This window comes from Melitaea cinxia, chromosome 24 (genome assembly GCF_905220565.1).
Source record: "Melitaea cinxia chromosome 24, ilMelCinx1.1, whole genome shotgun sequence".
Taxonomy (NCBI): Eukaryota; Metazoa; Arthropoda; class Insecta; order Lepidoptera; family Nymphalidae; genus Melitaea; species Melitaea cinxia.
Window position 1 is genome coordinate 8,725,340 of NC_059417.1, and position 19,814 is coordinate 8,745,153.

At 34.1% G+C, this 19,814-nt stretch overlaps 1 protein-coding gene across 1 annotated transcript; it reads left to right on the top strand.

Moving 5' to 3' along the window:
* Nucleotides 1–1,554: 1,554 nt before the first annotated feature.
* LOC123665470 (snRNA-activating protein complex subunit 1-like) lies at nt 1,555–19,814 on the top strand. The gene is made up of 8 exons (XM_045599772.1): nt 1,555–1,813; nt 2,459–2,609; nt 12,661–12,754; nt 14,944–15,187; nt 15,622–15,753; nt 16,634–16,765; nt 17,944–18,055; nt 18,881–19,814. Exons 1-8 carry the CDS (start codon nt 1,807–1,809, stop codon nt 19,608–19,610), a joined length of 1,602 nt encoding a protein of 533 aa, XP_045455728.1. The 5' UTR covers nt 1,555–1,806; the 3' UTR covers nt 19,611–19,814.

Here is a 19,814-nt window from a genome sequence, read left to right on the forward strand (position 1 = left end):
TATGCCTACAAGAAAATTCTTCCCGTCTAATAAACTTCCCCTTGACCGGACCATGGCTTTGGGTGATAGTGCTTGCGCAATGACGAAATCCAACATTTCTGTTAGTAAATGGAGAGACCGAGGGAAAAAAGCAGTTTGTGTTGCTTCAAATATGCATAACCCAAGCAAAAAAGGATATGTGCGCCGTACTAATAGTCAGGGTAATAAGGAACAAGTCGCCTGTCCTAGTCCTATTATCGATTATAATAAATACATGGGAGGGGTTGATAAATTTGATCAACACATGGCATCCTATAATATATCGTGGAAATCACGACGTTGGTGGATGAAAATTTGGTTTTATTTAATTGAATCTGCGATTGTCAACTCCTACATTGTTTACAAGGATACCTGGACGAAGGCTTACCCTGGGGGTACAAAACCCATGACTCATTTGATATTCAGGAGCAAATTAGCTGATGAACTTATTGGAGATGAAAAACCCTCTGTACCTATTCAAAATGACGATGATGAGAATGACCACAGGCCAATAAAGTCAACCAAGAAAAATTTAAGACGATGCAGATATTGCAGTACTGCTTCTAAGCCAAAGAGAAGTACCTATGAATGTGTTAAGTGCAATGTCGCCTTATGTGTAGAATGCTTTGTACCATTTCATAATTCAGGAATGAAAAAGAAAATCTAATTTTTTGCAAGGTTATATTTTTAGAAGAGTTTTTGTTTTGTTATTTCTAAAGCTAAAACAATGAATATTTGTAGATTTTTTTAATGACTGATTAAGATTTTATAAAAATAGGATTAAAAAGTTTATTAAATTTAAGAGGAAGAATTTTCTGTTAGTTTTATATTTTTGAAAGAAGAAATTTTGATTTGTAATTCCTAAAGGTAACATAATGAGTATTTGACAATTTTACAAACCGATTAAGATTTTATAATTATAGGATTTAAAAAATTATTAAATTTAAGAAGAATTTTTCGTTTATAATATCTATCTAAAGTTAAAACGATGAATATTTTTAAAAGAACTTTTTGTTAAAATGTGATTATTTTTAGAAGAAAACTTTATCGTAACATAGTTCAAACTATGGAAATGTGATTATTCATGTCCTGAAATATAAGGCTGATGGCTACGTATTGTTTTTTTATTCTATTTCCTTCTAAATGTACTTTTTTTGTGCATGTCCAGTTTACTGGCCAGTGAACTTGCCGTGATAGTGAGTGGTGCAGATCGGTCAGTGGCCAGTCTACTGGCCACTTGTTTTTTTGGATTTTCTCGAAAAATATGCAGTCTAGATTTATTTTACTTTGACAGTGTTTTTTAATTCGGGCCAAAAAATATATATTACTTAAAATAAATTGCATATTTAAAAAAAAGTCAAGGTGACCGTTAAAGGGTTAAATACATGTAGGTAAAAATTTCTCCCGTTTGATAATGGCAAATATACGTAGACAGAGTAAACTATACTCTGTCTACGCAAATACACTATGTACGAGAATTGCCAATTGAAAAAAAAAAGTATAGATGAAAATGATAGGTACCTACTCTGTGGCGATACGCTTGACGGCTTAATGTTGATAGTTGATAATTTGATATTGATTTATTGAATTATTGATGCGCTGCTTTGGCCACAGAACACTGTTACTCCTCTTTGGCGCTACATAACAAGAGCAAACAAGAGTAGTACAAAATGCCTGTCAAAAATATTAATAATTTGTGAATTAGTTCCTAATTATTCGTTTAGCATTTTAATTAACAATGTGTTGTGTTAATACATTTTGATATTTATTTATTATAACAAAGGAAAAATGAAGCGTAAGTAAGACAAAACATTACTTAATAATAAACATTTTGCCGTTGTATTATAATAAATAGGTAGTTATTGTATTTACAAATCTTTTTTTGAATCTTCGTTTAGCTATACTATTTTGAAACTACTTAAAGTCATTAATTCAAATTAATAAATTAACTTGTAGGTATGTTTAATAAAAACAGTCTGATAATATTAGCAATCTGATTTATTGAACTCACTCACTTCAGCCTATCGCAGTCCACTGCTGGACATAGGCCTCCACAAGTTCGTGCCAAAAATGGCGTGAACTCATGTGCCCATAGTCACAACGCTGGGCAGGCGGGTTGGTGACCGCAGGTTTATTGAACAACACATGTTATTATTCAACCACACTTTTTTACCAGAGATTAACATCTAATGCTTGGTAATTTGGCCTAATTGCTGTGTAAAGTTCTCAGAAAACTGTACATACTTAACATTTGCTTTTAATATATGCTACTTGCCCTACCATAGTACTGAATTGTAATATTTGATGCTAAAAAGAATATATATTTTTTAAACATGAATTAATATATTGGATCACTTAAATACATTTTACAAGTAAATATAGAATTAGGGCTTTCGTCTTTTTACATATAAGTCTTTTTTTTATAATATTTATATTACAGGATATTTACACAATATTCATCAAGTCCACATAGCGGACGGCTTTTCAAACGACTGTGATGAATTAATTCATAGATGCTTACAATTGCAAACACTGAATTATGAAGCATTTTGTAATATTTGGAAGGATATGAATTTTGGAATGATTTATGTGTAAGTAAAACATTATTCCTTTTAGTTTGAAAATTAAGAATATCTAGAAATTAATTGTTTCTTAAACATACTCCTCAAACAGCCTTCATTCGGACATGACAATATTTCTCTTGTTATTCATAAATTCTCCTTTTGCTCCATTTTTGCGTGTTGGTTTGCCAGTTAGTAAAGGCCTCCTCCAATCTTCTCCATTCTGGTGTTTCCATGGCCACTCTACCCCATGTTATTCCTGCGACCTGTCCAATGTCATCGTCCCACCTACCTTGTGGTCTATCCCTCTTCGTCTTTCCATCCTTTGGGTACCATTGTGTGACTATTTTACTCCATTTATCTGTTTTCCTCTATATTATGTGGCCTGCCCATTTCCACTTTTGTCTTCTTATTTTCAGAGTTATGTTCTGGACCTTAGTTTTGTTTCTAATGGTGCTCCTCTTAATCTTGTCTTTTCTTTTGATCCCAGTCATACTCCTTTCCATGCCATGTTGACATACGGAGAGTTTATTTGTTATTTTTTTTGTTAAAGCCCATGTTTCGCTCCCATATGTCAACACAGGCAGGATGCACGTATTAAATACTTTACTTTTCACTGAGATTTGTTGGTTCTTATCTTTCATAACTTCTTTTAGGCCCCAATATTTTTTCCAGCTATTCGCAACTCTTCTTTCAGCTTCTTTATTTTCGTTATCCTCAGGAGAAATCATTTCACCTAGGTATATGTAGTCTTCAATATAAGAGATTTGATTTTGTTCAACTGTTACAGGTTCTTTGTTGCCATTGGTCATGGTTTTCGTTTTTTTCTGGCTCTAGCTTCAGTCTGGCCTTTGCACTTTCCGATGCTAAATCATTCATCATCTTGCTTAGATCTGCTGCTGTTTTCGCAAATAATATAATATCATCAGTTAATCGTAGGTACGTTAGTGTGTGGGCATTAATAGATATGCCAATGTCGCTCCACTACTATCTTCCATCTTCACAATCCAATCCTTATAGTTAGTTAATTCTTTGTATGCCTTCTTTATTCCTCCTGTCTGTCTAATATGCCTCTCTATTGTTTCCATCCGACATTGTCTCCTGTCTTTCCTTATGTTTTCTTTTACTTCTTTACTAATTCTTGTGATTTCTTTCCTATTTTTAACGGACTTCAAAAAAAGGAGGAGGTTACTCAATTCGACCATATATATATTATGTATGTTCGGGGATAACTCCGTCGTTTATTAACCGATTTTCATAATTCTATTTTTGTTGGAGAGGAGATATCCCTAGCTTGGTACCATGATAAGGAAACCAGGATCTGATAATGGGATCGCAGAGAAATCGAGGGAAACTCTCGAAAATCCGCATAACTTTTTACTGGGTGTACCGATTTTAATGATATTTAATTTAATCGAAAGCCGATGTTTATCATGTAGTCACATTTAAATTTCATCGAGATCTGATTACAACTTTTGGAGTAATCTTTGTTAATGCGTATTTACTTGACTATTTTTTTTTTTCGTCTACCTACGTTGTATTACTTGTCGATATAATTGAAGTCGATTTTTCTTCGTTTGCCTGCAAACATAATTATTATTTGTATTTTTCGCACTTATTAGAGCTGCTCTTTGATCAAGGAGGCTTACAGTTTTTCCGATATCCTGTTATTTAGGTTCCCATTCTTTTTGCCATATTCTTTAATAATGGTTGTGATTGAACTTTCCAACCAGGTGTATTTCTCTTGTATGTCGGCGTCTTTTGTTTCTTTTTTGTAATCTTTCAGTTTTGAGTTTACTGAGTTGGCTATTTCTCCTAACAGATATTTGTTAGGTTTTATATTATTTAGACTTATTTTTGGTCTGGGGTTCCTGGGTTGGGATGAATTCAGTTCAGACCTGACCATCCGGTGGTTGGTGTTAAAGTTTAATGTTTGTGAAAAATTTATGTTTATTAGTCAATATAGAGTCGATTTGGTTTTTTGTTTTGCCATTGGGTGACAACCAGCTCCACATTCTGTATTTCTTTTTCTTGAAGACGGTGTCTAAAATGGGCAGGTTATTTTACATTGCAAAGTCCACAAGCATTTTTCCATTCCTGCTTTTAGGATTTGAGCTGTATGTATTTGGTCTTATAATTGTATCCTCTTCCCGTTGGCGTTCACCGATTTGACCATAAAAATACTCCTACAAAACTAAAAACAATCTTACAAAGTTTTAAAAAATTTAATAAGCTTTTTTTTTTCGGCGGGTAGACTCGAAACTGTTAAGACGTGTTTTGTTGCTGCTCCACAATATTTATTATTTTTAAAAGTAGTTACAGTTTATTTATGCTATAACTAGTGTATCTCGTCTTAGTTGACTATCACCTCACTTCCTTACTCATTTTACTATCACTATGGACACCAAAGTTGATCAGCTTTTCAAGAATATGGAAGAGCTCTCTACTGTGCTCAGTAGCAGGATGGACGAGTTCGAAAAGAACCTATCTGCAGCTGGCACTACACCAACCAACCCCACTTTAACCCCACTTTTGGCTCTGGCAGCGGAGTATTACACATTTAAAAACTTTGTGTGGAAAACTCTTAATCTGCTAAAATCCCAGATTGAAATTGTAGTCCTCGGATTGGACCGCCTGGAGACGCACTCACGTAGAAAGGTACTTCTTTTACATGGAGTTAAAGAGGAGTCCAATGAGGATGTTGTGAAAAAGACCCTCTCGGTGCTATCTGACAACATGAAGTTAACGGGCTTGAACTCGGATTCACTTGAAGCCTGCCACCGGCTAGGCACCAAGAAAGAAAATTCACGTCCAATTTTGATACGCTTTGCTTCAGTACAACTTCGAACCACAGTTTGGAAAGCAAAAACCCTGTTAAAAGGCACGAAATTAACCCTTACGGAATTCCTAACCAAGACCCGCCAGGATATCTTTGCATCGGCGCGCAGCCACTTTGGTATGAGAAACTGCTGGTCTGCTGATGGTATCATAGTTGTTCTTTTACCTGACAAGTCTAGAGCCAAGGTTGCATCGTCATCAGAACTGAAAAAACTAGCATCGCAGCACCCTAAATGCTCCATTTCGCAAACAAAGGACAAATAAGTGTTTTGTTTACTTTGATTTTATCCAGTTGGTTAATTTAATTTATATTACATGTCATTTTCTCATAATTGTGTCCTGTGTGGGTATACACATCCCATTTTTTTTTTACTACCTTCACTTTTTTTGTCTCTTTAATATGCGTAACATATTACATTAACTCATTTTTATTTCTACCTTCATATTTATTTATTTTGTCTAACGTCACTGCCATTATTTGTTTTTGTTTTACTTTTGTTGCATAAAATATGTTACGTTCGAACACTCCTGTAGTGAACTGGTAAACAGTGGTATTTTTTTTAATCAGTTATTTCTTTGTGTATTTATTTCTTGTTCTTTAATTTTATGCGCAGTTTTAGTCAACCATGGCGAGAATGTCATATTTTTTCTTTTTTTCTGAAGTTAGTTAAAGATATTTATTTATTTTATTTTATTTTATAACTAATTAATAATCTAGTAACTTTATTTACGAATAATAATAAAAAAAAATATGCTAAAATTATATACACACGGTAAAGCAAAACAGTGCATGACAACGTTTTACACTTTTATAAATTAAATAAATAATTAAATATGAATAGACTCCTATTATAATATTTTTTTTTGTGATATAATGAAACATAATATAACTCCTTAACAATGACACTCCAGTTGCGCATATTTCTGTTAACCTGAGAATATATTTTACCCTACATATTATTAATTTCTTGTCTCGACTATGAATTGTTTACATATTATATTGCGATGTACCCAACATAAATTATATACTCATATTTTTGTTTAATTCTAGTGTTTGTAGTTTCTCATGTAAGTGAATTGTACTCTTGTATTGAGAAATAATTGATGTTTAATCTTAAGTCGCGTACGAGTACTGCACTTAGAACTTTATGAACTGTTGCCATTGTTTACTTCTTTTTTTTTTTACCTATTTTTCATGTACATGTTTTTTTTTTATATATACTTTAGTCAACTTATGGGCGAGAGTGAATATTTTTTCTTCCGTTTTAGTATTTACTTTTTTTTGTTGTTTTTGTTTTTGTGCTACATTATTATTATTATTTTTATATCAGCATATTATTTTATTGTATTTGTATACTTTTTTCTTTATTTTTGTTTATTTTATATTTTTATTCAATTTATTTTTTAGTATTTATTCGTTTTACTTTATTTTTATTGTATATATATGTGAGTATGTATTTTATGGTAAAATATGATAGAGGATGATTATTTTACATGTTCTTCTGATGAACTCGAAAGTACTGGACACAGCAGCTATACTTCACTTTCAGACTCGGTAACAATTGCGGATAAATTATCGCAAATCTGCAGCAATGACCATAATTTCCTTTCTCTGGTCCACATCAACGCGCAAAGTATACTTGCTCACTACTCTGACCTCCTCGCATCTTTTAGCACTGCCATAGTCGATTGCATCCTTATATCCGAAACCTGGCTTAAGCCTTCCATTCCATCCACTAGTTGTTCTCTCCCCGGGTATCGGTTATTTCGTAATGATCGCACGGAACGAGGTGGCGGTGGCGTTTGTATTTATCTTCGCGGTGGCATCCCTGCCACTACTGTTTGTTGCTCTTCCTCAAATTCGTTAGGCGCTCTGGAATACCTTTTCTTGGAAGTTGTAATTAGGCGTCAAAAGATTCTGATTGGTGTTGCTTACAGTCCAAATGACAAATTAAATTATTTTGCAACCCTGGAAGATATTCTTGTAAACTTGATGCCTAATTATGAACACGTTATCTGCATGGGTGATCTTAACACCTGCCTGTTAAAGAATGACACTAGAGCGCAAAATTTATATACGCTAACCTCTTCCGTCGGTCTGTGCGTTTTGCCGATGTCTGATCCTACTCACTACTTTCCTAACTCCAGACCATCTCTTATCGACTTAGCCTTTGTCTCCAGTCCTAACCTTGTTCTTTCTCATGGGCAAATGACGTCCCCCTTTTCTTACCACGACCTAATCTATCTAACGTACAAAGTACGCCCTCCTAAAATTAGAGGCAAAATTTTCCTTCAGCGCAATTTTAAACAAATGGATTTGGAACGATTAAGAGAAGATGTGAAGAAAATCGACTGGTCTTCGGTGTTTGCTGCAGATGACATTAATTATATGGTTCAATCATTGACTACTGAACTGATCAAGTTGTATGACACACATGCACCTGTAAGACCAGTAAAGATGAAACAGGCTCCAGCTCCCTGGCTAACTCCTGCAAGAAAAAAGACCATGTCTAAGCGAGACAGAGCTAAGTCTATTAATAAAAAATTTCCGACGCCGGAAAACTTAAGCAAATATTTATGTTATTATTTATTTTATGTATTACATATATATCTCTTTAATTATTTACTATAAGTATATTATTGACATTGACTTTGACTGTTAAATATGAGTGAGCATCTTTTGTGTGAGTCTAATCAGGCTGTATGACTGTTATATTATTATATATTTCTTTTCTTTTTTTCTGGAATATTTTTATTGTTACTTCTGTTATTTTTTTCTCATTATTAAGTTGTTTTTTTTTTTTTTTACGTGTCTATCTTTCGTTGATTTTTATTTTATATTCTCTTTTTATTAAGCACATTATGTTCTTGTGGCGTTTGGCGTCTGAAGTCGCCGATGCAGGCTCTGACGGAAGAGCAGCGCCTTAGCAGTAACAATTTGCTGCTAAGCAATGCTGAGGCAGAGACCTGGTTGGCCTTATAACTTAAATGTATTATTAAAATTTTAAATGATAATGGCCAATAAAGAACTTTTCTTTCTTTCTTTCTTTCTTTCTAAATACAAAACTTTGCGGAACCTCTGCAACAGACTGTGTAGGGATACTAAACGTCGCTATATTCACAACACACTTCTGAATCTTAGCCAAACGCAAGTGTGGGGATTCCTGCGGTCACTAGGGGTGGGCAAACCCACTGAAGATTCCCAGAGCACAATGGATCTAGACTTGTTAAATTCACACTTCGTTACTCCACCTATAACATTAGACTCCAGCGTCAAGAACACTACTTTGTCTCTCTTGGGTGATGTTGTCCTCCCCGACGTGGCTCTGTTTTTCTTCAAACCAGTTTCGGCGGAAGAAGTAAAGAAGTATGTCCGTTCCATTTCCACGAAGGCCATAGGTAGTGACAATCTCTCTTTGGAGATGGTTCTTCCGGTGTTGGACGACATTGCATCTGTGATCACTCACATTATCAATTTCTCACTGTCATGCAGTGTCTTCCCAACATTGTGGAAGAAAGCAATTGTTATTCCACTTCATAAGACCGCTAACCCCTCCGGCCCCGCTCAATATCGTCCAATTTCCATCCTCCCAATATTATCCAAAGTCCTTGAGTCTATAGTACACAATCAACTTTATTCTTTCCTTAATTCCAACTCTCTCTTATGTCCTTACCAGTCTGGCTTCCGTCCGTCCCACAGCACTGTTGGAGCGCTGCTGAATGTCACGGAGGATATTCGTTGGGCTATGGATAACACCAAGCTCACTGCAATGGTCTTGTTGGACTTCAGTAGTGCCTTCAACTCTGTTGACTATGACATACTTCTTGGCTCACTCCGTGCAGTTAACTTTTCACCTGCTGTCCTTGACTGGTTTCATTCTTATCTTTCTGGACGCCAGCAGAGAGTAACGTCCGATGATAACTCGTCTGACTGGTTGGATCTCACCGCTGGTGTCCCACAAGGCGGCGTACTGTCTCCCTTATTATTCTCTGTATTTATTAATAATATATCTCGTGCTATTTCTTCTCCCTACCACCTGTATGCAGATGATTTGCAAATATATCGTCATTTTGAGCTGACCGAGCTGCATGAGTCTATTAAAACTCTAAACGAAGACCTTTCAGCTATTGACCTGTATGCTAAATCGTTCGGTCTTCTTATTAATCCAGCTAAATCACAAGCAATAATTGTCGGTAGCAGTCGCTTAGGAAACCGAATCGATTGGAGTGCTATTTCTCCCATTTTGTACCGTGGCACACCTATCCCTTACTGTGAAAAAGTTAGGAACTTGGGCTTGGTTATAGACAAAAACTTATCTTGGATAGCTCATGTCAGCGAGGTCAGCAGAAAAATGCACCATACCTTTCACTCTCTGAAGCGTCTCCAATTCTTTTTACCATTTAAAACCAAAATTTTGCTTGCGCAATCCCTTCTTTTACCCATTCTCGACTATGCAGATGTGTGGTATTTAGATGTGACACAGGAGCTACTTGGTAAATTGGAGCGTCTACAAAATCTTGCTATACGCTTTATTTTTGGTTTACGCAAATATGATCGTATCTCCCACTTTCGTACTAAACTTAAGTGGCTCCCTATCCACCTTCGCCGTGATATGCACATCCTTTCTTTCCTTTATAACATACTCCATGATCAAAAATCTTCTCCTTACCTTCGATCCCGTTTCAAATTGCTTCCTACCCCCACCCGCTCTAGACGTTCTTGCATAACAACAATGCTTGAAGTTCCTAGGCATAACACCAACTTCCGATTAAATTCATTTTCCGTATACGCCGCTAAACTTTGGAATAATCTCCCAAAATTCATCCAAGAAAGCTCATCGCTGTCCACTTTTAAAAACAATCTTAAGAACTATCTGCTTTCCAAAATCACTACAGATGTATGAGATGTATATATGTATTATATTTATGTTTTATGTATATATGTATGTAGATGTATGTATGTATATATGTATGTATGTATGTATGTGTGTATGTATGTATGTATGTATGTATGAATTTAGATGTATCTGTGTATGTTTATATATGTTTATGTATGTGTGGTGTATGCATTTTATATGTTTTATTATTATTATTATTATTATTATTATTACTACTCTATTCCTGCACTACTTTGCCCCGCGTTTCACATTATAACTCACTGCCATGGGTTGACTGGAAGAGATCTCTTTTAGAGATAAGTTCGCCCTTGCCAACTTCCTTTATTATTATGACTATTGTAAAATTTACTTAGTGCAATAAAGAATATATATAAGTTGAGTTTATAGTAAATTTTTGAAATTATACTTCTTTTTGTGCGTTAGAGAAAAATTGGAGAGAGTAAATTACACATAGTCTGAAAAAATCGACACCCCGAAGTTAGCTAGTCAGCATAGAAGAATTAACAATGGGAAGTTAGCTAGCCAATGAAATATAACTTCTTACGTGCGTACAAATATTTAATTTTTTTCGAACAGTCTTATTTAGTAAATATGGCGTACTTCCGACATAGAAGAGAAAGAGCATATGAATGAATTAATAAGCCATAGATGAAAGTAAAATTCATTTTATGTTCAAATATTTAGCGATATTGCTAAAATTATTGAAACCTGATAATATAATGAATATTTTTGCTAAGAATCTAAATTATTGTCACATTATTTGTATTTACTATGAATAAAAAACCTTGCGCCGGAGACACACTCTCCCTAACATCTAAACAAAAGGACTAATAACATTGTTTTTCACGAAGCTCTCATTGGGTAATCCTAAGTGTCATCGTGAAGTCCCTCAAAATTTTCCTGTGAACTACAGTAAACTTTTATGCCAGTGCTATGTGCTATACTTTTATATCATATGGGATAGCGTTAAAAATGTTTAGGTTTAAATTGATATTCACAATATAAAATAAAACTTTTACAATGAACACGTTACTATAAAAAATAATAATTATTATATTATTAATATTGTACACCAAAATATAAACAAACAGTAGTGACGTAAAAAAAGATGTACAAAGGCGATCTTATCGCTGAAGAGCAATTTCTTCCAGATAACCCACTTCCAGATAATAATATGTGGGCACAGGACACGATATAGTAGTGACGGATAGGAAGTGTACAATAATCTTATGGATGAATAAAAATAGTGTATGACAGATTCAATAATAAAGACGCATACACATTAAAAATATCCACACATAATCATAAATACATAAAAATATCCATACATAAATAATCAAGATAGTATAATATATGTACGTAAAGATTGACATTTGTAATATTATGTAAGCATTTTTTTGCGCTCAACATAAAAAAAGAAAAAAAAAAAAACAATATATAAAACTTAATAACAAATTGCTTTATGGTAACATTCTTTTATAATCTATTAACAAATTATAATTTGTGAAAATTTAAAATATAAGAACACGGCCTATTTTATGGCTCATGCTGTTCATTCACTTATACTCATTCTTCTTCTTCTTCTTTTACTTTGGCTAATTATACTCAATCACCTCTAAAAATATTATGACCACATGCCATGCCATATATTTGTCTTTTAAAAAAAGATATTGAAATGTCATATTTAAAAATATAAGTTACCTGTATTTTCGAGATTCGTATTTTAATAGTTTTTATGTGTTAAAATGATAAATAATTGATATTTTGACTAGCCCGATGGCGCAGTTTGTAGTGACCCTGCTTTCTGCTCCGAGGGTTGTGGGTTCGATTCCCACCCCGAGTCTGGGTGTAATATAAATATTTATTTATATATTTATATATGTATTATTTATAAGTATGTTTATCGAAAAAAAAAAATGTAGCTATATACCAGTCGGCTGTTACCTATAACACAAGCATTAAGTTGCGTACTTTAGGAACAGACGACCGTGTGTGTATTGTGTAAATATTTATTTATTTATTTATTTGTTTTTAGTGAAATAAATAGTAAATGGAGTTTACAAATGTTACAGACATTAGCATAATAATTAGACAGCTAATGTGTAGTGAAAGTATGTGATAAATGCGGAAAAAACGTGAATTACGTATTGACAGGGGTTTGTTTACTAAATAAGACAGTTCCAAAAAAATCGACTTTAAGTACACACATATTTTATTTGGACATATTTTACTATACTAATGTTATAAAATATATAGTACTTAAAAAAATATGATTTACAATATTCATGGTCGATAACTATCATTACAGACAATTCAGATAACTATATGAAATATTTTTGTTACAGAGGTAGAAACTCTGGTGCTGAAATAGCTGAATTATCTGAGGAAGTTATTTATATAGCTAAAAGTTATATGGTTAAGGACACTGATAATTTTGAGGTAAGTTACTGTATAAAGCAGTAACATAATATTAATTCAAATTCTTTTGATACATGTTTTAAACTGACCCTTCAGTTTGGTATTCTCTCTGTTGGTGCTCTTTTGTTCTTTGGAAAATATATTTTTTTTTAAAATTAAATTTAAACAATTTTTGACTAGTCCGCTGGCACAGTTTGTAGTACCCTACTTTCTGCTTTTCGGGTTGCAAATTCAATACCTGCCTGAGTCTAGGTTTAATATTTGTATTTATATGTATTAGGTCCTCATGAATTTGGCGTTTTGTATGGTCGGAACATAAAGTCGATTTTTTTTATATATATAATATATTAAATTAATTAATGTAGCATTGCTTCTATGCACTTTTGTAATTTTATAGATAGTTCATTGATACCTTCCTAAAAAAAACATTCAGATGGGAATCAATAAAATGTTTAAAGTCCCATCGGAGTTGAATTTTTTCCCGTACAAAAAGTTGTCCAAATTTCGAAAAAAATGGTAATCTTATGGAGCAAAGTCCGGGGATTATGGTGGATGTTTTAGACATTCCAATTGAAACACCTCTAATTTGGTAGCCGTCTGTTGTGCAGTGTGTGGTCTAGCATTGTCCTGAAGCAGCAGTGGCCTAGAGCGATTGACTAGCCTCGGCGGTTTAGCAGCAAACTTTTCCATCATGGTTTGCAGTTGCTGACAATAGACATCTGCCGTAATCGTCTGGCCAGATTGAAGAAAGCTATAGTGAACGACACCAGCACGATTCCACCAAACCCTCACAAGTAATTTTTTTTTTAAGTCAATTTTCGCTTGAGGCAGGATTTGGCTGGCTCACCAGGGTTCAGCCATTGCGATGAGCGCTTTCGATTATCGTACATAATCCACTTTTCATCACATGTAATGATTCGGTTTAAAATTGTAACGCAGTAGTCTAAGCGCGTTTGTCGGTTTGCTTCACTTAATACATACGTTTCAAGCTTTTTTACCTCCCCAATTTGCTTCAAGTGGATTAAAACAGTTTTATCACTAACACCGCAGCCTGAAGCTAACTCGGATGTGGTTTGTGATGGATCCGCTTCCACAATAGCCTTAAATTTTTCATTATCAACTTTAGTCTCTGACCGTCCACGGGGCTGCACTATTCTGCAGGTTGAAATTTCCAGAACGAAAACGCTGGAACCTAAAACGCACTGTGTATTCTTTTGCGACACCGCAGCCATACACATCATTAACCCTTCGAGCCGTTTCTGCAGCACTAGTGCCATGGTGGAACTACTCCTAAATACACGATATTTCAAGTTGTCTATTTTGTAAACCGAGTGACGCAAAGATGAAAAACAAAAGGGGAAAAAAACAAATGAATTATGGTTTTCGAAACGCAAATGCATGGGTATAATATATATAGTTGTATAAATTTGAATTTGGAATTCTTAACCAAAGAGGAAACATTTGGATCAAAGTGGCCAGTAGGACAAAACGTCAATTTCATATGTAAGGACCTAATAAATGTATTATTTCTATGTATATTTAACAAAAAAAAGTTCTAATAGTCGACCGTTACCTATTACTAAAGCATCAGCTGTGAGGTTACGGTCAGCTGTATGGTTACAGCAGTAAAAAATATAGCCACCCCTTCTCTTTTCGTGGTTGTCGTAAGAACCGACTAAGGGATAACACAGTTCCACTATCACCGTGGAACTTAAAAGTCCGATCTATGGCGGGATAACCATCCAACTGCTGGCTTTGAAATACACAGGCTGAAGATGAGTAGCAGAGCCTCCAGCGTGACAAACTTAGCCCTGCGGTCACCAACTCGCCTGCCCAGCATGTTCACTATAGGCAACACAAATGAGTTCACGCCATTTTTCGCGCGAACTTGTGGAGGTCTGAACTGTGGAGCAGTGGACTGCGATAGGGTAAAGTGATGATGAAGTGATGAAGCATCAAGTTGCTTACCATAGGTACCAGTGAAAAATAGGGAAATATATGCACATCCAATAGAGATTCTTATGGCTCTGCAGAATCATCGGTTTGCAATAAAAAGAAATAACTAATGAGTGGCATAGCTGTATTTAGAATATCCTTCTTATGTAAATAAAATATTAGTTAACACCTCTTTAAGTAAATACTACATTAATTAGTTTTCCATACTAAACGCATGTTTCATACCATACTGATCACAAATTCTATTGTTCTAGGAATCCGTAGCAGGAGTGTTTCTTGTATACGGTCTCTTGACCCTCCAACCATTTCGAGGCTTTGCATTGCTTCGTATAGTACCTGATAACGTGCCATGTATAAATAGAATTGAATTCATCGCTCGAAGGGAGCGTAGATTAGATGTGCTCTATATATTGGGAGAGATTCTAATTAAGCACAGCCAGTATCATGCTGTGGAACGCGACAGAGGAATGGAGTCTGTGTTGAGGAAGTATTTGGAAGGCGAGTGTCATATAACAACTACACATATTTATTTGTAGACAGCGCTCTGGTGTAGTGGTGTGTGTGTTGTGTATTATATCATAACACCTGATAGCAATCGTTAATCATGTGATAAATTATCTTCAACCCTGCAAAGGAGCAGTGGCTAATTTAGTTCCAACCCTTCTCTTGTATAGAGAAATAGGCTTTTGGCCATAAGTGGGACATTTTTTTTTTAATCTTTATTTTAAAGAGCTTGGTCACAAAAAGCGACTATGACACTCTATACGTCTTCCTAAACTAGAAACTGGTCTTGAGAGAAGTGGGACATTACTGGCTGAATCAATCACATGACTGATTTATAACGGTTCTATGTTGAATTTTGAACCAAATTTTTTCAGTGGAGTCTAATCCAATTAGCATTTAGAAAATTTTGATTTATTTTTTATCTTCAGGATACACAAGCATTGATAAACTAGGCGTCAGGCCTCGGGGAGTTTTTTTTAGACAGAATGAGGAATTGGACATTATAAGGGACCTCGGATCGATAACCAGGCAGTACGCTCGAGCGAAAACTTCACTTATTGGTAAGATTATAAAGAAAACTTAAAATATGACATCATAAAATATGTAAGCAAAAAAAGCCATTTATTATATTGAGGAGTATGAGTCGTCTAATCTATAAATATAATGGAAACAATTGTTCCTTTTAGCAGAATCTTTATTTCGAACTAGTGGTGGCTACTCTTAAATTGTCCTAAACTTTTGCAATTTTTTTTTTCTGTACAAAAAAATGTTTTTTTTCTTCCCAGGTATTCTTCTGTACTAAAAAAGGTTTTTCTTCTGCCCAGATGTTATATTTATAATACGTCTTCTTTTGCATTTTTTTTAAATATCAATTTCTTCATTTTCCAATGTTAAACACCTGTGCATAAGTAATGTCAACTCTTGTACGTCGTAAAGTTGGCTCGTAGAGAATGCTTTTTGCTTTAAATTCGTCTTCTATGCAAATAACGATACAATAAAGCGTTAATCTCTATCTATATAAAATATCTCATTTTTTTAACTCTAATTTTGTGTAGGTTTTTACAGAATGAAAGTCATTAAAATCGGTACACCCAGTAAAAAGTTATGCGGATTTTCGAAAGTTTCCTTCGATTTCTCTGGGATCCCATCATCAGATCCTGGTTTCCTTATTATGGTACCAAATTTAGAATATCTTCTTTCCAACAAAAAAAGAATTATCAAAATCGGTTCATAAACGACGGAGTTATCCCCGAACATACATTAAATATATATATATATATATATATATATATATATATATATATATATATATATATACGGTCGAATTGAGTAACCTCCACCTTTTTTTGAAGTCGGTTATAAATATATATTTACTCTGGCTTGACCGTCAGTCGCCGACTCGATGAATCAATAAATAAATAATATCTTTTAAAATAGCAGGTCACAGTCAAGGAGATTCAAGCTTGCAGTACATAAACGAGAACCTGCCAGCCGAGCTGAGCATATCACTGAGAAAAATCATCAACGGCATAATTGACACTGAACCGAATGATGACGAGGATAATGATGATGGTGAGATACATGCTTTTGTACTAATATTTCGTCTGGTCGGCAACCTGCGGCTCTAGATGTGAAGCTCTTTAGTTCCATACGCAAATATTATTGATTTCTTCCAAAAATTAAATAATCCACGAAATTCTGAAGTTTCACTGAATAATACACCAAGAAGCGCTTTGTACCCAAACATTTTCCGAAATAGTTGAGGTTATGAATTTAATAATCAAAATTGTTAATAGCATCTTATCAAAAGCACTCTACCATCTCCAGTTTAAGGAATTGTTAAACGAAATGGAGACTCAGTGTTAAGACCTTCTTCATAATAAAGTGTGATAGCTTTCCTAAGGTATTGTGGAGTGCTGACTATCTTCGGATCGACATATTCGTGCGAGTTATCTTTCTCTTGCATGATTATAATTAAAAGTAAAGTAAGAAGCCAACTAAAAAATGAAAATTTAAAGCCATGTTTGAAATTTAAAACAACAAGCTATGAGCCAAATTTATCCAAACTTTCTAAAACCATGTAAAACCAACGTCCCCATTGAATTTGTTTGACCAATTGTTTATTATTGAAGTACAAGTTAGGGCTGTCAGTAAATGTTTAAACATTTTAATGTTTTTACTTAAATAATAAGTAATTATGAATAAAAGATTAGTTTTCACCAAAAAACTTTATTTATGCGAGTACTATTTATTATTGACAAAAAAATTGTGACTCTTTAAAAACATTGAAATTTTGTAAATTGTAATTTTTCCCACTTTTGACTCAAAAGGTTCTTGTGAGAATCCTCACCTGGAGGGTATGTAAAGTCGAAGTTGTTTCAAAGGCATCTGATACCTTTTTTTTTTTCGAAATGCTAATAGCTGTTGGCTTTAGCGGTCTTCTCTCTGGTGTCCGTGTGGGTACTGAATATTGGTCATGAAAAAAGTGGGAGTCCCCATTGTGGCACCAAAATCGATGCTCGTCTTAAGAACGTCCTATAGCGAGATCGTACTTCTGCTTAGGAATACGTCGAAATGGACTAAAGTGCTATACAAGTCCCATTGACGAAATATTGGTAGCTGACACATTCCGATTGACTTGACATCCGATTTTGATAGAAATAGTTACTAGATAAGGAAATTTTCCGCCAATACAGGCAGAAAATTTTGACGGTAATATATATTGGTATATATGTATTTCTTTTGTCCAGGTGTCGAGGAAGAGTCTACAATACAACACTACGATGCCGTACAAGCCATAAAAATGAAGGCTATGGCCAATACCGTAAACCCTATACAACACCTCAATGGAATTGAAGAGAGGTAAGAAATTAATACAATTATTATTTTATATTGATGACGCATTGGGCAATTATGGCGCTGAAGACATTTATCATGGTCTGGGCGTTTGTTTCGGTTTTGTGTTTACCTCCCATAGTACAAGAAAATCTGACAAGGTGTCCAGAGGCGGCTCGTGTCATTCTTTGATCTGGTTTACAAAAAAATAAACTAAAAACTAGAGCTTACCATTTATTTATTTGTATAGAAAATCCATTCTGTCCCTGCAAATTCACCACCACTGCAGGCGCTAGCTCTAAACGCAAAATCATTTATTGCTTTCTTTACATCCACACAACCATTTCAGACTGAGAAACATTTTGAAAGTCTTTTTACAATTTTTAATACATGATACCTACACTGTATTGTTCCATTTTGAACACTAAATGTCAGGCACAAATTATTTTTATTACTTATTTAAAAGAAAAACTGCCAAATGTACGTATTAATAATACACTATTTGTAATTTTAAAACCTATATTTGGAGTGAGAGTGCACTGTAGCAGCGCTCTTTAGGACGAGCCGCCTCTGAGGTATATTTGCCGCCCGTGAGATATTTACTTATTATTCGTAATTAAGATTTTTCTAATTCGAGACACATATTTCTATGCAAATATTTGTTCTTCTCACGTGTAGAAGAACGTGTGTCAGTCCCAGTTATTATCATAAAAATTTGATAATTATCCTCATAGTAGGAAGTCTTAGTAGTTATCTTTCAACCCGCAGTAGATCAGCGTGCGCAAGCCCAACTTTTCTAAATATACTGTACTTAATATTATTGTTTAATTTTTACTATTTGGTAAATTTCAGAAAACAACTAAACAAAAGTCCAAAGAAGAAAAGCGATCTCAAGGCACCAACCGGTAAAATTAAATCAGGCAGTCCAACCAAACCAATCACAAATTCTAGAAAACGAAAAACCGAACCAAAAACGAGAAAGAGGAAACGAAAAGAAACCAAAAACCTTGAAAAAACAAAAGAAGAAATAATAGACGCGTCTGTTGATCTTAATGTTGAGGATTTCCAAAAAGGTAAAGCATTTGATGGATCACTGGAAAATAATATCAGAATAGATGAAAGGGAGCTAAAAATGGAATCATTACCTTCTAAAATACAAACAGAAGACCACGGACAATTGATTGAAATAGAAATAATAGACAATGTACCTGAGAAAGATGTAAATAAAAATAATAATAGTAACATTAATGAAACTAAAACATTTGATGGATCACTGGAAAATAATATCAGAATAGATGAAAGAGAGTTAAGAATGGAATCATTACCTTCTAAAATACAAACAGAGAACCACGGACGACTGATTGAAATAGAAATAATAGACAATGTACCTGAGAAAGATGTAAATGAAAAAAATAATACTAGCATTGATGAAATTAGTGAAGATGATACAAATACCCTAACACCTAGTAAGAGAAAACGTAATACAATAATAAAGAAAAGAGGTTACAAACGCACAAAATTAAAGTCTAAGTTTAAAAAGATGGGTATGTTGCCCGTTGCTAATTTTAAGGAACAGAATTAATGATCTCATCAAAACTTAGAATTTACGTTTCAATAATGTTGTTTCACAGTATTAATGTGTACATTGATGGTCCAATAAAGGCCGGTTCCTATATTCAAGAAACTGTACGTTTTGCCAAGAAAGTTTAGAGTTCGAATTATCTTAACCTAATTTACTTTATTTTTACAGGATTTATTTAAAATGTATAAATAAAAAAACTTTTTT

Coding starts and splice junctions, on each gene's coding strand:
- LOC123665470 (XM_045599772.1), top strand. Junction 15,188..15,621: donor GTTGAGGAAGTATTTGGAAG/GCGAGTGTCATA, acceptor TTTTATCTTCAG/GATACACAAGCATTGATAAA. Junction 15,754..16,633: donor AGCGAAAACTTCACTTATTG/GTAAGATTATAA, acceptor TTAAAATAGCAG/GTCACAGTCAAGGAGATTCA.